The sequence below is a fragment of the Accipiter gentilis genome, chromosome 7 (assembly GCF_929443795.1).
Source record: "Accipiter gentilis chromosome 7, bAccGen1.1, whole genome shotgun sequence".
Taxonomy (NCBI): Eukaryota; Metazoa; Chordata; class Aves; order Accipitriformes; family Accipitridae; genus Astur; species Astur gentilis.
In genome coordinates, this window is record NC_064886.1 from 32678825 (window position 1) to 32692713 (window position 13889).

Sequence of the window (13889 nt, forward strand, 5' to 3'; positions counted from 1 at the left end):
CATTTAGCAAGGAAGTGTAGGGGTCAAGTCTGAGAATTCTGGTAAGGTGGAGATAGTGGAGAGAACAGGCTTTGGGAGAAGTCTTTTGACTATGCGTGAAATCATAGTTTGTTATGTCTGTGTTACAGGCTTCTGTGCTGCAGAACATTCGAACAGCCATGAGGAGACAGATGAGACGACACTCATCAAGACGTAGCTCATCTCGGCGGCGCTTGGGCAGGCTCTGGAACAGACTCTTCCACAGACCTCGGGTGAGAGGACAGATCCCACTCCTGACGCCTGCCCGCACTTCACAGACTACACTGGGTGATGGAATCATCAACCATGCTGATGGGACTATTCGGAGTCCTCCACCTTCCCCTGAAGGACCTAGCTTAGAGGCAAATGCCCGTGGCCAAGCCAGGGGCCTACAAGAAGCTGGATGTAGCAGCTTGCAGCCAGAGACTGAAATCACAGAGCCGTCGCCTTCAAATGTCTTACCGAACCCTTGCACAGCAGCACATGCAGAGCCTGAGGCTGGACGCGCTGATAAATCTTTAGGTGCCGAGACCTCTGGCAGTGAGCTTAAGCAGTCCAGTAAAGTGGATTCAGGAAAGGCTTTTAGAGATCCTTTATCTGAAAGTGTTACAGAAACGATCCATGGAGGGTCAGCATCCAGGAGGACTGTCCCAGAGGACAGTAGTTTAAGTAGAAGTCATCCGCTGAGTGAAGAGCCATGTATGTTGCCCTTGAAAAAGTGGGAGTCTGCTTATCCAGACAGCCCTATGCATGTTCATATCCAAGTGGATGGACAAAACCGATGTTGCCCTAACACATACCGGGAGGAGCCTTTGGGTATTCATGCAGCTTGTTGCCATTCTGTGGAAGTGCCAATGTTAGAGTCCTCTACTCCCCTCTCTGAAATCAATACCAGTGATGATGAATCTTTACTTGTTTGCTAATAAAAGTTTTTGTTTTGGCCCTGTAAATTTTGTAACTTCATTGTTTATATCACAGTGCACTTTGATAGGTGGTATGTCTGTGCTCTCAACTTTGTCTTTTAAAACCAGTGTGCTTTAATCCCACGGGGAGTGCAGTACAAGACTAAATGGGACAAATTTTTGTCTTCGTTGCTATTCCTGAAACTCCAGTGGGGCAGAAGTAGGCCAGTATGTGATGTCAGGGGCTAGGAGAGCAAGAATGTGTCACTGCAGTTTGGAGGCATCTCCATCCTCTGGTATTTCTTCTGTGCATTTATTCACTGCATTCAGGGAATTAGTGTTTCTTGGCTTTTCAAGTGGTCTTACTGAAACTAGAGAGCGCTCTGTTGGAACCTGGGGCAGGCACCAGTCATTGTAACTATGAGTACTAAACTAGAAATAATGTCTTTTTAGACATCATAATTTAATTAAAACTTAACCATTTTAATTACAAATACTTAGAAGGTATTTCCTTTGTAAGGTAAATCCTTTGTAGCTGCTTCTTTATAGAAATTGCTCATTTCCTTTGCTCCTTTCAGAAATGTTTTGATGGCCATATGTACCTTGAAGTATCCACTAAAACCAAAGTTTCTGTATAGAATACCCAGAATGATACCAGGTGTCTTAATCTGCTACAGTTTTGTAATAAGAGATTAACAGTGTTCAGTATAAGCAGAGTGCATTGAACCCCGGTTGCAGCAATATTTCTTTTTTGTGTTGTCATGTGTTACATTCTTTTCATAGTGATGTTGTGAAGGTTGAAGAATTGTTTGCCTTCTCCCTACCCTCTTTCCCCCCCCCCTCCCTTCTCTTTTCAGGGACTTTTATGATTATACCAATTTGGGTGTGCTCTGAAGGACACTGAGGCGTCACAGCTCCCATTGGCTGCGGTAGGAAGCACTGAGCTCTTGGAAACTGTCAGGATCGGACTTCTATTTTATTTTTAAGTAAAATCTGCTTCACAGGTTTGCTAGTAAATCCACTACCTAGGTGCAGATGTATAAATCAGGGGTTTTTTTTTTTAGTTTTTATTTTTAGAGGATGCTATTTTGTTTGCTTTTTTTCTTTTAAGAACTGAAATAGATCAGTGCCATTTCCAAAGCTGACACTGTGTGGATTGTACAATGCTTAAAAGTAAACTGGTGCCTTTTTGGTTTTTAGAGTGTAATTAAAAGCAAGCAAGTTATTTACCTGGAAGGGTGACATTGCTTAAGCAGGAGTGAGTTGGTGCAGAATGATAGAATACTACTGTGTGATAGCTTGACCTTGTTGCAATGGTTGGGGTATTGGCCAGGCTCCCCCATGCTCTGATGATCTCTGCTTCAATTCCCCCATGACGCAGTGACAAACTAAGATGCTTTACATAGGAATTAAGAAGGAAGTTGCTGCTGCTGCTCTGTAAATGCCTGAGTGCTCTGGAGCCTGTTCATTGCTGTAGGAATTCAAGTCGCCCAAAGTTATTAATTGAACTTGTAGAGTTGAGGTAGACTTTGGCATCTGTGGACCTGGGCTCTGCTGTCCACAGGACCCTCCTGGCTGTAAAGGCAAACAGGCTTTCGCAGTGAACGGTTAAGTTTACATCAAAGTGTCAAAGATGTTTTACCTTTAAATGGGCTATATCTTGCCCTGGATCTTTTACTAGGACTCCCTTTGGGAGTGCCTTAAAAAGAACAAAGAATAGGACTGGCTTTTTTTTTTTTCCTCTGCAGTTGCAAGTTGGTTTCATATTGTTCATTCCAGAGGCAGAAGATTCAAACTCCTTAAGGGCATTAATAGCAGGAAGGGCTTTTTGCAAAATGTGTAACGAGTAAGGGTTGTAGTTACATAAAATAAATACTGCTTGCTCATCTTTTTTTTTTTTTTTTCCAAGTGCTTTTGTGATCAGAATTCATTTCGTCAAAGGAAATGCAGTTTTGAAAGAGATCTTGCTTTCATAGCATTTGTAAACATTTTAGGTACATTCCACCTTTGCAAGGCCATGTACTGTAGTCGTTACACTGCCAGGGTTGTTTGCATCTAAGGCTACAGGTTTTGGTGTCCTTCTTGTCTAAAGGTAATTTTAAATACATAGAGTTGTATGTGTAAAGTAGTTAATTATAATTGGGAGGAAGATGATATTTCAAGGTTAATATTGTGTAGGTATGAAGGACCTTAGAAATAAGTGTATGCTTAATTCTGTTACAGAAATGTATTTCTATAATAAAATAATGTTGATCATACTATGTCTTAAACTGTCGCTGCTGTAGGGCTCTTAAGATACGTACTTCAGAATACTGCTATATTTTGGGAACAACCCTGAACAGCTAACACTGTATTATTTTTTTTTAAGATGTGTAACTTCACATAATTTCTTACATATACATATTTTGTGTACTGATCCATTTGGTAACTTGGTGGAAACTTCATTGAGAAGGTTTTATTTTTAGAAACTTTAAGAAATCCTTGTTAATGAAAATTTGATGCTTGAAGCGTGCAGAAATGTTCACAGCCCTCACTACTGGAATTTATAGCCTTGCATTGTGCTCTTTGTAAGCACCTAACTTTTGTATTCTGCAACACAGTATTCTCTCCCAGCTCCCCTAGCTCATTCCTTGGAGGGAAAAGTCACAAATTTAGTGTTAGTTTTGCAGAAGAAATCTCTATGTCTGCACTGTGAGCACAAACAAGTGCATTGCAGTGTCCTGGAATGTCAATACCTGAAGGAACCACAAAGTCTGCCTTAGTGTACGTCTGCCCTTCCTCCAGCTCTTGTAAGCATTAAACAGTGAGTCAGCCATCCTCAAAGATGCTGTTCTGTTTTATGTAAGCTGCCTCCTTGTATTCAGAAATTCTGAAAATGAAAAAAAAAAAAGTGAAAAACTGCTACTATGCCAGACATGTGAACAGGAAGATCTAGTTACATTTCTTTGCTCAGTGGAAAATATCACACTTTAATGACTACACAACCTAAAGTTAATCTGCTAATAAACTTGTTCATTTTTAAATTTTATTTTAATAATGCTTTTCTGCACTCTTTAAAGATTTTTGTCAGCAGAAAGTATTTAGGATAGTTGGGTGGGGTTTTTTGTTTGTGTGTGTTTGGTTTTTTCCCCCAGATACAAAACTCCCCTGTTCAAGCAGCCAAAAAACCCCTCCCTAAAAAAATCTCTGAATAGACAATACCACCTACACTGGTTTAAGAAGAATGGAAGCTCATCAGCAGCATTAAGGGAAAAGAGACCCCCTTACGTTTTCTTACTGCTATTAAAACATGGGAAATGTTTCTGTTTGAAATTCTGGCACCTTCCAGCTTGTGTATGACTCTGTAACATCTCTTAAATGTACTCGTTTTGTGTTCTCTGCTTTTTTTTTTCTTTTTTTTTTAAATTTTTATTTACATGTTGTATATATTCATTTAGATACAACATTTTACCTTAACGTATGTACAGGTATATGGTTCAGGTATGGCATCACGGTTGCCAGTGTCTGCTGGTTCCTGGACAACGATACTAAGCAAGTAAGATGCTGGGCATCATCGTACTTTGCTTTTGCTTTGGATTTCTTCATTTTTAATAAAATTTCATGTGCCCAGAGACTGTGGGTTTCTGACTCTCACTCTAACACCAAAGACTGAGGGTGCCTAAATTGTACTTCCACAGCCTTGGTTTGGTTTGGTTCGGTTCTGGTTTGTGGGTGGGTTTTATTATCTGCTTTTTCTAGTAGCTGAAGCTGTGAAGGTACATAGATTTTTTTTTAGATAGTACATGTGAAATCTTACCACTAGCAATTCGCTGTTGTATACAACTGCCTCTAAAATGCACATATGTATATACCCCAAGTAACAAAAAGAAGCCCTAAAGTGGATGGCTCTTCAGGTTGTTAAAAAAAATAATAAAATCGTATCTGAAGTACAGCCTCTCATTCCAACTGCTGAGGGCCATGCTTGTTTTGCTGATGCTTCCCCTTCCCATTCTGTGCTTTGGAGGGTACCACTGGCTCTATCCTGCTGTTGTTCAGTAGAAGGTAGAGGCTGAGTTACTCTGTGTTGACACAGATTTACTCTACAGACTTGGAAATCTTTATTGAAGAGAATTGGACAGACTTTTTGGTCATCTGGATTTTTATCCGTAGCCATGAAGGGTGGGAGGACACAGCTTGATGCAGGAGGATAATACCTCCTAACCTAGTAGAAAGAGCGCTTGCTCGATTCGTCATGAAGTGCTGTTTCAGCTGCAATGATAGTGGCACAAGCGGTAATGCTACAAAGCATATCCTGACGTAAGCGAGGCCAAAGTGAATATAGCCCATAAAATGGAAACGGAGTAATAAGCGATAGCTGTGCACTTGCAGCAGAGTTTGTAGATGGCCTCTCCGGTGCAATAGGTATGTCTTATGACAAACCAAGGAGCTAACTTGAAAAGCCTTGAGGGAATTATATATTTTTTTAATCAAGACCTTTTTCTGAGAGGGACAACTGCTTTTACTTACTTAGAATTTTTGGTCTTTGCAGGAAACTTGAGTTTTAATGTCCCAGGCAGGCATTAGGATTTAAAATTCAGTACAAATGGCTATCTGCCCACGACCTGAACTCGCAGGTAGCAAACCTCGTCTGTCTCTTGTCAGTCTGTTACCCTAGCAAACTCTGTTCAATAAGCCACCCTTCCCTTTTCAGATTCTGGCTCCTGTGATCTTGGCTACAGGGATTAAATGGTGACCAAAGCTGATGTGAGCGGTAGGGGTTTATGTTTTATTCCCTCTTCGTTCTTTGTTTCCTGCCTTACGATGCCATCTAGGTCTTCTTCCCTTCTATTGCTATCTCTTACCTTAGATACTTTAAGACATTTATTTTTGGCCTCTCAGCGTCTCTTGGCCACTTTCTAGTCCTTTTCCTTGGATTTTTCTGGTTTCATGTGTCCAAGTGCAGAAGTTTCTTGCTGAAGTTAGAGCACCGGTGAGAAGTGTCAAGGAATAAGGGGGTTAGGTTTAAACAAAGCAAGCGGCTCTGCCTGTGTTTGCAGCTGGGGACAGAGGTGGTGACCCAGGTGGGCGCATCCTCCTGAGACAGAGCACAGCCGTCTGAACTCTAAAGCTTTAGAAAATGACAGACTCCAGCAAGGTTTACCCTTGATTTTGTTTTTTATCTTTTCATTCATGATAGGTACTTCAATATCTCTCAAAACTCCTCATCAGCTGAATAATTGCTAACTTCTTGTCATTCGGTGCTTGGTACCAAGGGGGTGGAAAGCAAACGCGTTTTGTTTTCTAAGTTTCAAGAATTCACAAATAAGAGAGTGAAAAATGAGAGATACCTTGACAAAGGCCTCTGAAAATTAAGCATGGGACAGCACCTTTGCTGGGGGTGGGTTGGTTGGTTGTTGGTTTGTCTGTTTGTTTCCCCCCCCCCCCCCCAAAAGATGAGTCCTTTTATTTAGCTTCAGCTCTTCAGCATGGAGAGGCACGTTTGCCCTCGCGGCGTTGGCTTGTTCACAGGAGGGAAACAGGAGCGGGGTCCGTCCTGGGCTGCCCGGCCCAGCTCAGCTCCTCTCCGGGCGACGGCAGTGCTCGTCTGGAGCCGCCAGCTCTAGTCCCGTGGTCGAAGGCTGGGTCAGGGTTGCGCTTTCAGAAGTGATCGAGCGTGGCTAATGAAATCTTCTCTGCGTATTTTTAGATACGTTTTTTTGTAAAGATGCTTCCAGATGTGACATTAAATGCCCAGTGACTCGTCAGTCTTTTCTGAGTTGGATGAAAGCTCTGACCTGCTCAGTGTCTCTTAGCTTGACCCTGCTGAGATCAAACTCTTCTGGTTTATGTACCAACGAGAGCTGAAAACAACCAAATCCTTTATCAAGTTGATGAAAACGCTTGAGAGCGGCTGGGCCAGCAGCAGCAGCTCTGCCTCATTCTCCCTGTGCTTCCCATCGGTGCCCACCCAGCTCCTATTTCCTACTGAAAGTTGTCTTATTTGGGAGAGGGACTGTCTTCCCGCTCTTCCTTTTACACAGCATGTGGCGCAGTGACGTCGTGATCTGTTGCTGATTTTCTCGGTACCGTGATAATGCAGATAAGAATAACCCAATACTTCTTTTACTGACTTTGCATTCAGCTGGCTTACAGGTGATGCTCTTGTTAATACTTGCATTATCTCATTTTCCCTCTGAAATTCCCTGAGTGCTGTATTATTGCCAGCGCTAAAAGAATTTTCTGCATTACAAGCCTCTAGTATTTTATGCTACATAAATATAATAGCATGTAAATATATAGACTTATATAGTATTGCATTGCTTTTAAAGCTTTGTTTAAACTCCTTTCTTTTGGAAGCGACTTGCTTTTCTGTATCAAGTATCACAATATTCTTGACATGCTTGTAATGTCAGCTGTCTCAGGGATTTTCTTTTGTTCAGTGGGCTTTAAAATACTGGCGATTATGTCTTCTTTGGGTCTGTTGCTTCACCTTTTGGAAAAATCACAATTAGATGGGGTTGAGCATGCTGCTAAATTTAATTTAGCATGTGAATTTATCTTTCTAGTTCTGTGCGTTGATTTCTATGGTTAGAAATTGTACACATTAGGATCTAACTTTTGCAAAGCCTTTTAAAAATAATATATGTGATGTTGGGAGCACAGATGAAGCTGTTCCTAAAAATGAAATAAGACATCGTGGAACACCTTTTGGGGATTGGTATGTAATTTGAAGATGATCTCTACTAAACCAGCCTGTTCTAAATTCAGCCTTCTAATTTAAGGGCAAGTGTTGATTGTTTTAAAGCATGGTAGCATAATCAGGGAAAAGCTGAGCCAAACCCCAGTTAGCAACCGTGAGGCAATTGGTCCTTGAATTTTGCTTTTGATTTCCTTAAACAATAGCCAAGGAAAGCCTTGATAGTGGTTACAGCACATTATTATTATTATTACTACTACTACTACTACTACTATTACCTTTCTCATTACCATACAGACTTGTTTTCTCAAGAGCTGCAAAGTTTCTGTGCTGGCTGATTTCCATACCTTAATTATTTAAACAAACAAAAATAAAACCACAGCAAAACTTTGCAGTTCTGAAAACAATCATTATTGTTGGTGCTATAATACATTTAATATGCTCACTATATAATAAAGTTATTGAAAAAAAATAATCTGTTGGAAATTATACCGCAGAAAGTGGATTTTGAACCATGGAAAATAAGACTCAGCCACGAGAGCCTCTGACATGGGTTAAGTGTTTGGGTGCTGCTTAACCAGTATAAATAGGGCAGGTGTGCTGTTAATTAAAAAAAAAAAAAAAAAAAAAAGGCAAGCTGAAGATATATGATTTTTATCAGCAAACTTTATATATTCATAACATTATTTCAAATATGGAATCTCTCTTTACATGTGTGCATATGTACACACAAAACCACATCTTTTTCTTGAGCTAAATTTATATTTTAATCTCTTATGATTAACAGCTTTATACAAAGAGAATAGTGTAAGTTGTGTTTCTTTTTAGTGTCTACCATCTGAAAGTTTGGAGAGAGATGGATAGATATTTAAAAATAAAAATACTTCTGAATAATGCATTGTGTTGGAAAGGTGCGTTCCTTAAGCTCGCTCCTTATTTTGAGTCTATTCTTAAATCTTTGTAGAGTGTGTGATACTTGACACACTAAGAGATTAATGAATCTTAATATTTATACCAGGGCCTGTAACACATAGAAAGATACTTTTTAAATTAAATTCACATGGCTGTTACCAAGGTTACTGAACATGATAGTTTTTGTTTTCAAAAGTTGCAAAAGAATGGTAGCGATTCAAAATATTGCTCGCAGCTGTTCTTGCATTTTGCATTTTCAAAAGAGTCTTTGGTGTGAAAGTGGCCATATTGCTACAGCAGCAAACCTCTCTATATTAATTAAACGCATGAACTAGATTCTTTCTCCTCGTGTTTGCCACAAATAAAATATGCAAAACACTTTCTAAAGAGCATCTGATGTGAGAATGATTTAGGCTTGTTACTTGGCTGAGCATAGTGGAAGTCGCGATTTGTGTCTGAAGCAATGCGGTATCACCTGACGCTTCAGTATAAAGGAGAAAGGTCGGGCTTCGTTCCCATGTTTCCCTCGAGTTCACACTGCTGAGCCCGCTGCAAACCCTTCCACGTCTCTGCCCTCCGCCGTCGGCACCCAGATAGTGCTGAGCTTCACGCAAGAGTTCCCGGGCAGCGCAATGAGCTCCGTCCCCATGCGGGATACAGGAACCCAGCTCTGCCTTTGCAAAAATGCTTCAAAATTGAGATCCTTCAGATTTTTATCATTACTCTGTATGTTTTTTTTTCTGCCTCACCAAATGATGTCTGAACAGTCAAGCGGACTGTTGATTTGGGGTGCTTGACTCTAAGGTCCGCCCGAGCAGGTTGGTGTTCAGCACAATGACCCTGTCCCTGGCCGGGCCGGTGCTCGGATGGAGGCACCGGCCTCTTGCAGGTATGTGGAGGGATGGATGATCCTTTCGATTGTAACTTTGACACCTCACGTGTTATGTGGGGATTCACCCTGCCCAGGGACAGCAACAGGAATTTTTCCTGCTGGCATGGGTGTCCCAAGGCCTCCTCGCTTTGTCTTGATCTTTTCCACTTTGATTTTGCATAGGGAGCTGCCCTACTTTTGAAACGCCTAAATTTGTATGTCTCTGATGGACCCTCGTGGCTGCTAAAATCAGTATTCCAGAGCTGTAGCTGTGCTGCTTTCCCCTGCTGAGCAAGTGCACTGCCAGAAAAAAACAACCAGCGCCTTATTTTATATTTTATTACTTTTTTTTTTTTTCCCCTCTTTTTTTTTTTTCTTTTTTTTAGGGAAAGACTAAAAGCTACAGATGCCATAAAGGGTGTAGCTCATTTTATGGGCTTCACTATTGGAGCTCTAAAAACATTTCTTTTTTTCTTTTTTTTTTTTTTTTTTTTTTTTCCAGAAAAACATTTTGCAAAAATCGGCATGTAAACAAGAAGCCACTTCAGCTTCGGAGACCGCGTCGTTATTTCCTCGCGGCCGTCTCGCTCGCTGGTCGCCAAGAGCGGGCCGAGGGTGCCTCCTCCTCCTCGGCACCTCCCCCCTGAGGGTAGACCACAAAACACAGCTTCTGTCCCCAGCACGTCATGGACTCTGCGAAGAGCAAACGTGCGGGTGGTTAATGGGGATGCTCGAGCTCTTCTAAAACAAAAGCGCGAGGCCGGGGCGATACAACGTGTGAATGAACGTGCATCTTCCCAGCCGGGGCCGCTCGACCCTGTCGCACGGCCGACTGCCCCCTCCAACCCCAAAGGGGGTTGGATGGAGGCGAAAACATCTCCAGCTCAGCGATAAAATAGCGTTTGCAAAGCAGGGGCAGGTTAAGAGGGGGCAGCTTGAGGGCTGCCCATCCATAGCCTTTCCCCGGCCCCTCGCAGAGCTGCCCCTGCTTTGCAAACGCCATTGGGGAGCGGAGCCCCGCCGCAGCTGGTGGAAACCCTCCGGTGAGAGCGAAGGGCTGCAGCGTGCTTGTTTGAAAGTCCTCGCCTCGGGAGCAAAACAATTAAAAGCCAAGCACGACCAAAACGGAAGAGGTTTACGTGCGGTTTTGATTTCACGTGAGCGATCACGTAAGGCTTTCTTATCTTTTGAGAATGAAATAATTCATCGTGCTGCGCGGGGCTTGTGCAGCAGGATGCGCTGGTGGCACGGTGGGAGGGAAGCAGGCCAAGGGGGAGGCAAAGCTCTCGGCCTTTATTAGTCCTTTTGTGGTAGCTCATTTAGCCTTCATGTGCGTAAAGTTACGCTCCTGCCTATCTGCTCCGGGACGGGCTGCTGTGAGCAAGCTGAGTGCATGCGGAGTTGCCCAGGGGCACAAAAGGAGGCAAACGTGGCCAGGAGCGAGCAAAGCAGTTGCCCACGGCAAGCGCCATCCGGCCACTTTGTGCCCCGGGTCTGCCTGTGACCAAGAGCGGTGGTGGGACTCGCACGGGCGGTTCCCTGCCTGTTTTAGTGCCGATGCGTCGGAGCACGTTAAGCAGATCCCTGCAGACCCGAGCACAACCAGGCACCGCGGCGCTGGCTTACCTATTAGCCTATTTACACACTTTGGTTTATTTCTCCAGTAGACTCCAAGGAAAAACACTGGCACTCCAGTTAAAATGATAATGAGTCCAACTCCACAGACGACCGGCTCGGAGTATAAGCTGAAGATCAGCAGAAATGCCCAAAACGCCAGGTAAGTGATGGGGACGAGGAGGTTTACCTACCGGGAGAGAGCAGAGCAGAGCAGAGCAAAACTGAGCAGAAAACCAGCAACGGCTGACTGGTGGTGAGGGGCTGCGGGGGGGGGCTGCAGGCAGCGCTGCGGCTTCAGGCCTCCCCCCCGTGGGTCGTGCCCCCTTCCCTCCACCACCGTTGTCCTCTCCTGCCCATCCCAGCAAGTTCACAAGGGGTCTGCCTGTGTATCCTGTTTTTACACTAACGGCACTTCGGGATGTGGTTTGGGACCTTAAAACATTACCGCTACATCAAAAAATAAACCACTCTTCAAAACGGGAGGATGGAGGGCTTGGTGTGCCTGTCCCACCCTTTGCATCACTATTGCAACCAAGAGATTTAGCTTTAACATTGTCACCTTGATAGGTCTGAAGATTTTGGGTTTTTTCCAGCGTAATACGATCAGGCCTATAATTGTCACTCCGTAGCAGAGGTAGTTAATAAATGACACATAGTTGATTAGCGTGTATGTGTCTCCAACGAGCATGATGATAAGAGTGGCCAAACACTGCAAAGAGAGAAGCGTAGCCTTACTTGAGGCATTACTAGAAATGGTAGCTTAAACCCAACAAAAACAAGCGAAAAAACCATTAAAGCAGTTAAACTCCTTTTCTTTATGGCTCCCGCTGGGCATCTGCCGCCTCCTGCGGATCGGTGCATTGTCCCCAGGCTGTGCCGCCGGGGCTGGGGCTGAATGGGGATTTAGGGTTATTTGGGGCATGCTGAAGCCAGAGACCAGCGTGTCTGTTTATAAATACCCAGGGTGCTGGCAGAGGTGGCTCCGCTGCCTGTGGCCAGGCAGGCAGGGCTGGGAGGACGGGCAGAACTCTCCAGCACTCTACTCCACCCATTTCTGTTGTGTGGTTTAAAAGCCATCGAACCCCATGGTGAGGACTTCTGATGAAAGAAGGATTTCCTGCGGACTAACGTGTTGTCGTCAGTGCACTACGTTGATGCAGGTGCCCTGTATATTATAAAAAAATAAGAGCTTTGCCCTTTCCCCCCTGCCAGCACACAGCTCACCCTGCAGATGACCGGCATCATTAATCTTTTGAGAATTACTGGTGTTTGGAAACTGGCAAATGGATGGTGGAAATTTCTATGCCTACACGTGCTTGTTTATACTGTATTTCTGCATAACCCTGTAAAGCCAGGACATCTGGCTCGGGGCCAGGGGGTTGTTCCTCTGGTCCCACCCCCCTGCCTGTCCGTACCCCAGGAGCTGAGCTGAGCCGAGCCCTTGCCTGCACCACTTGCTGGTCCTGTGAACGGTGTTTGCTGGTGGCCAGGGCCTGAGGAAAAAAATAAATATCCAAACCCCTCCAGAAAGCGCTCAGGATTTTGGTCTGTGTTACTCCAGGCTCTCTTTTAGCTTATGTCCCTTTTTCTTAATTAGCTGTTCCAATAGCAAAGTCGTCCCGGGAGGGTGGGCTTCTGCGCGACCGGTACCAGGCATTAAGCACCACCGCAATCAAACGACCCTTTGGTCCCTCCGTTCGCCTGTTCAAAGCAGGGATTGGCAAGGGGATTTCAACACCTTGAGCAGTCTCACTACAAAATGGATTTAAAACAGGCCAGCGTTTTATATCGGTGTCATATAACACGTTCCCTGCTTTCCTCTGACAGGTGCGTGGTGTCGTACGCACATACGACCCTCTCCTGCCACTAACGGGTTTCGCAGCGACGCCGCTCGGAGCGATGAGGTTTTGTGCGTAGGTGACGCTGATGTGTCAGATCTGCTCACGGCATGGGCACGATCCCCAGGTGGTACGAGGCTGCAGAGGGGTGTGCTGCTCCCCCCGATCGCCTGGCTGCAGTCGCACGGCAGGCGGGAGAGCCGGCCGCTCCCCACGGTCTTGCAAAAAACCCCTCAGTCTGTTTATTTTACATTTAGCTTGGCCCCTTGATTTTTTGAAAGGATTAGTAAAAATACAGGTCTCGCTGGTGATGTTAAAAAGGCCTTTCTCCACGTACAAAGAAACCTTTCTCTGTGCAAAGAGCGAGGTGTGATTCATTGGAAGAGAAAAAGGAACCTGATGTATTAATTAGGTTTGCCTAAAGTCTGACCCAGTTTGCTATTGTAGCTGCCTACGCTATATTATTTTTGTATTTCTATTTGTTAAGAAATTAATATTTCCCAGCAGCATTTGATATACCCTGAGCTGCATTAAAACGCCTTCAAATGATGAATTGATATGCAGTGTTCGTTCTGTGATTTGCACTGGAATTCAAGGGGAATGGTTTGAGCAGAGCGGGGGGGGCTGGTGTACGCTCGATGGATCGGCCAGCTCGGCTCAGGCAGCGCTTTCGTGTTGGGGCTGTTTCATGGCAAAACAGCCTCTGAAACTCGGCGTGTTATTTATGCCGATGTATTTTTAAGGACAAAGGAGTTCTGCTTCATCGGCACCAGCAGGGAGCAGCTGCCTGGTGGGAGCCCATGATGGGGCCAGTGCTCTCTGGCTGTCCGGAGCTGGGCAAACTGTGGGCAGTTTATCCCAAAACCCTGCAGGGGCAACACACGAGATGTTTGTGATGGGCCACTAAGCCCCAGGAATACCGTAAGGCCTCAGCTAGACACGTGTTTTGTCATAAAAGCGGAATGTGCAGGAGGCTTATTTGGTGAAATTTGGCCCGGGTGTATTGTGCCGGAATTGCTGTTAGAGCTGGGAGACACATAAATGTGCACCTGCCT

General features: G+C 44.3%; 2 protein-coding genes across 6 annotated transcripts in view; one reads left to right on the plus strand and one right to left on the minus strand.

The window, feature by feature from the left end:
- Positions 1–4531, plus strand: part of LRP3 (LDL receptor related protein 3) — a 28239-nt gene extending 23708 nt beyond the window's left edge. For all 5 annotated transcript variants that reach the window (XM_049805022.1, XM_049805021.1, XM_049805024.1 and 2 more), the window contains one exon: positions 129–4531. In XM_049805022.1, the coding sequence (XP_049660979.1) occupies positions 129–941 (813 nt within the window). In that variant the 3' untranslated portion in view covers positions 942–4531. The remainder of the gene's footprint in view (positions 1–128) is intronic.
- Positions 4532–9817: 5286 nt separating this feature from the next.
- Positions 9818–13889, minus strand: part of SLC7A10 (solute carrier family 7 member 10) — a 45322-nt gene continuing 41250 nt past the window's right edge. The window contains 3 exon segments of the mRNA XM_049806580.1: positions 9818–10072; positions 11006–11183; positions 11556–11705. Of these exon segments, the coding sequence (XP_049662537.1) occupies positions 9945–10072; positions 11006–11183; positions 11556–11705 (456 nt within the window). The 3' untranslated portion in view covers positions 9818–9944.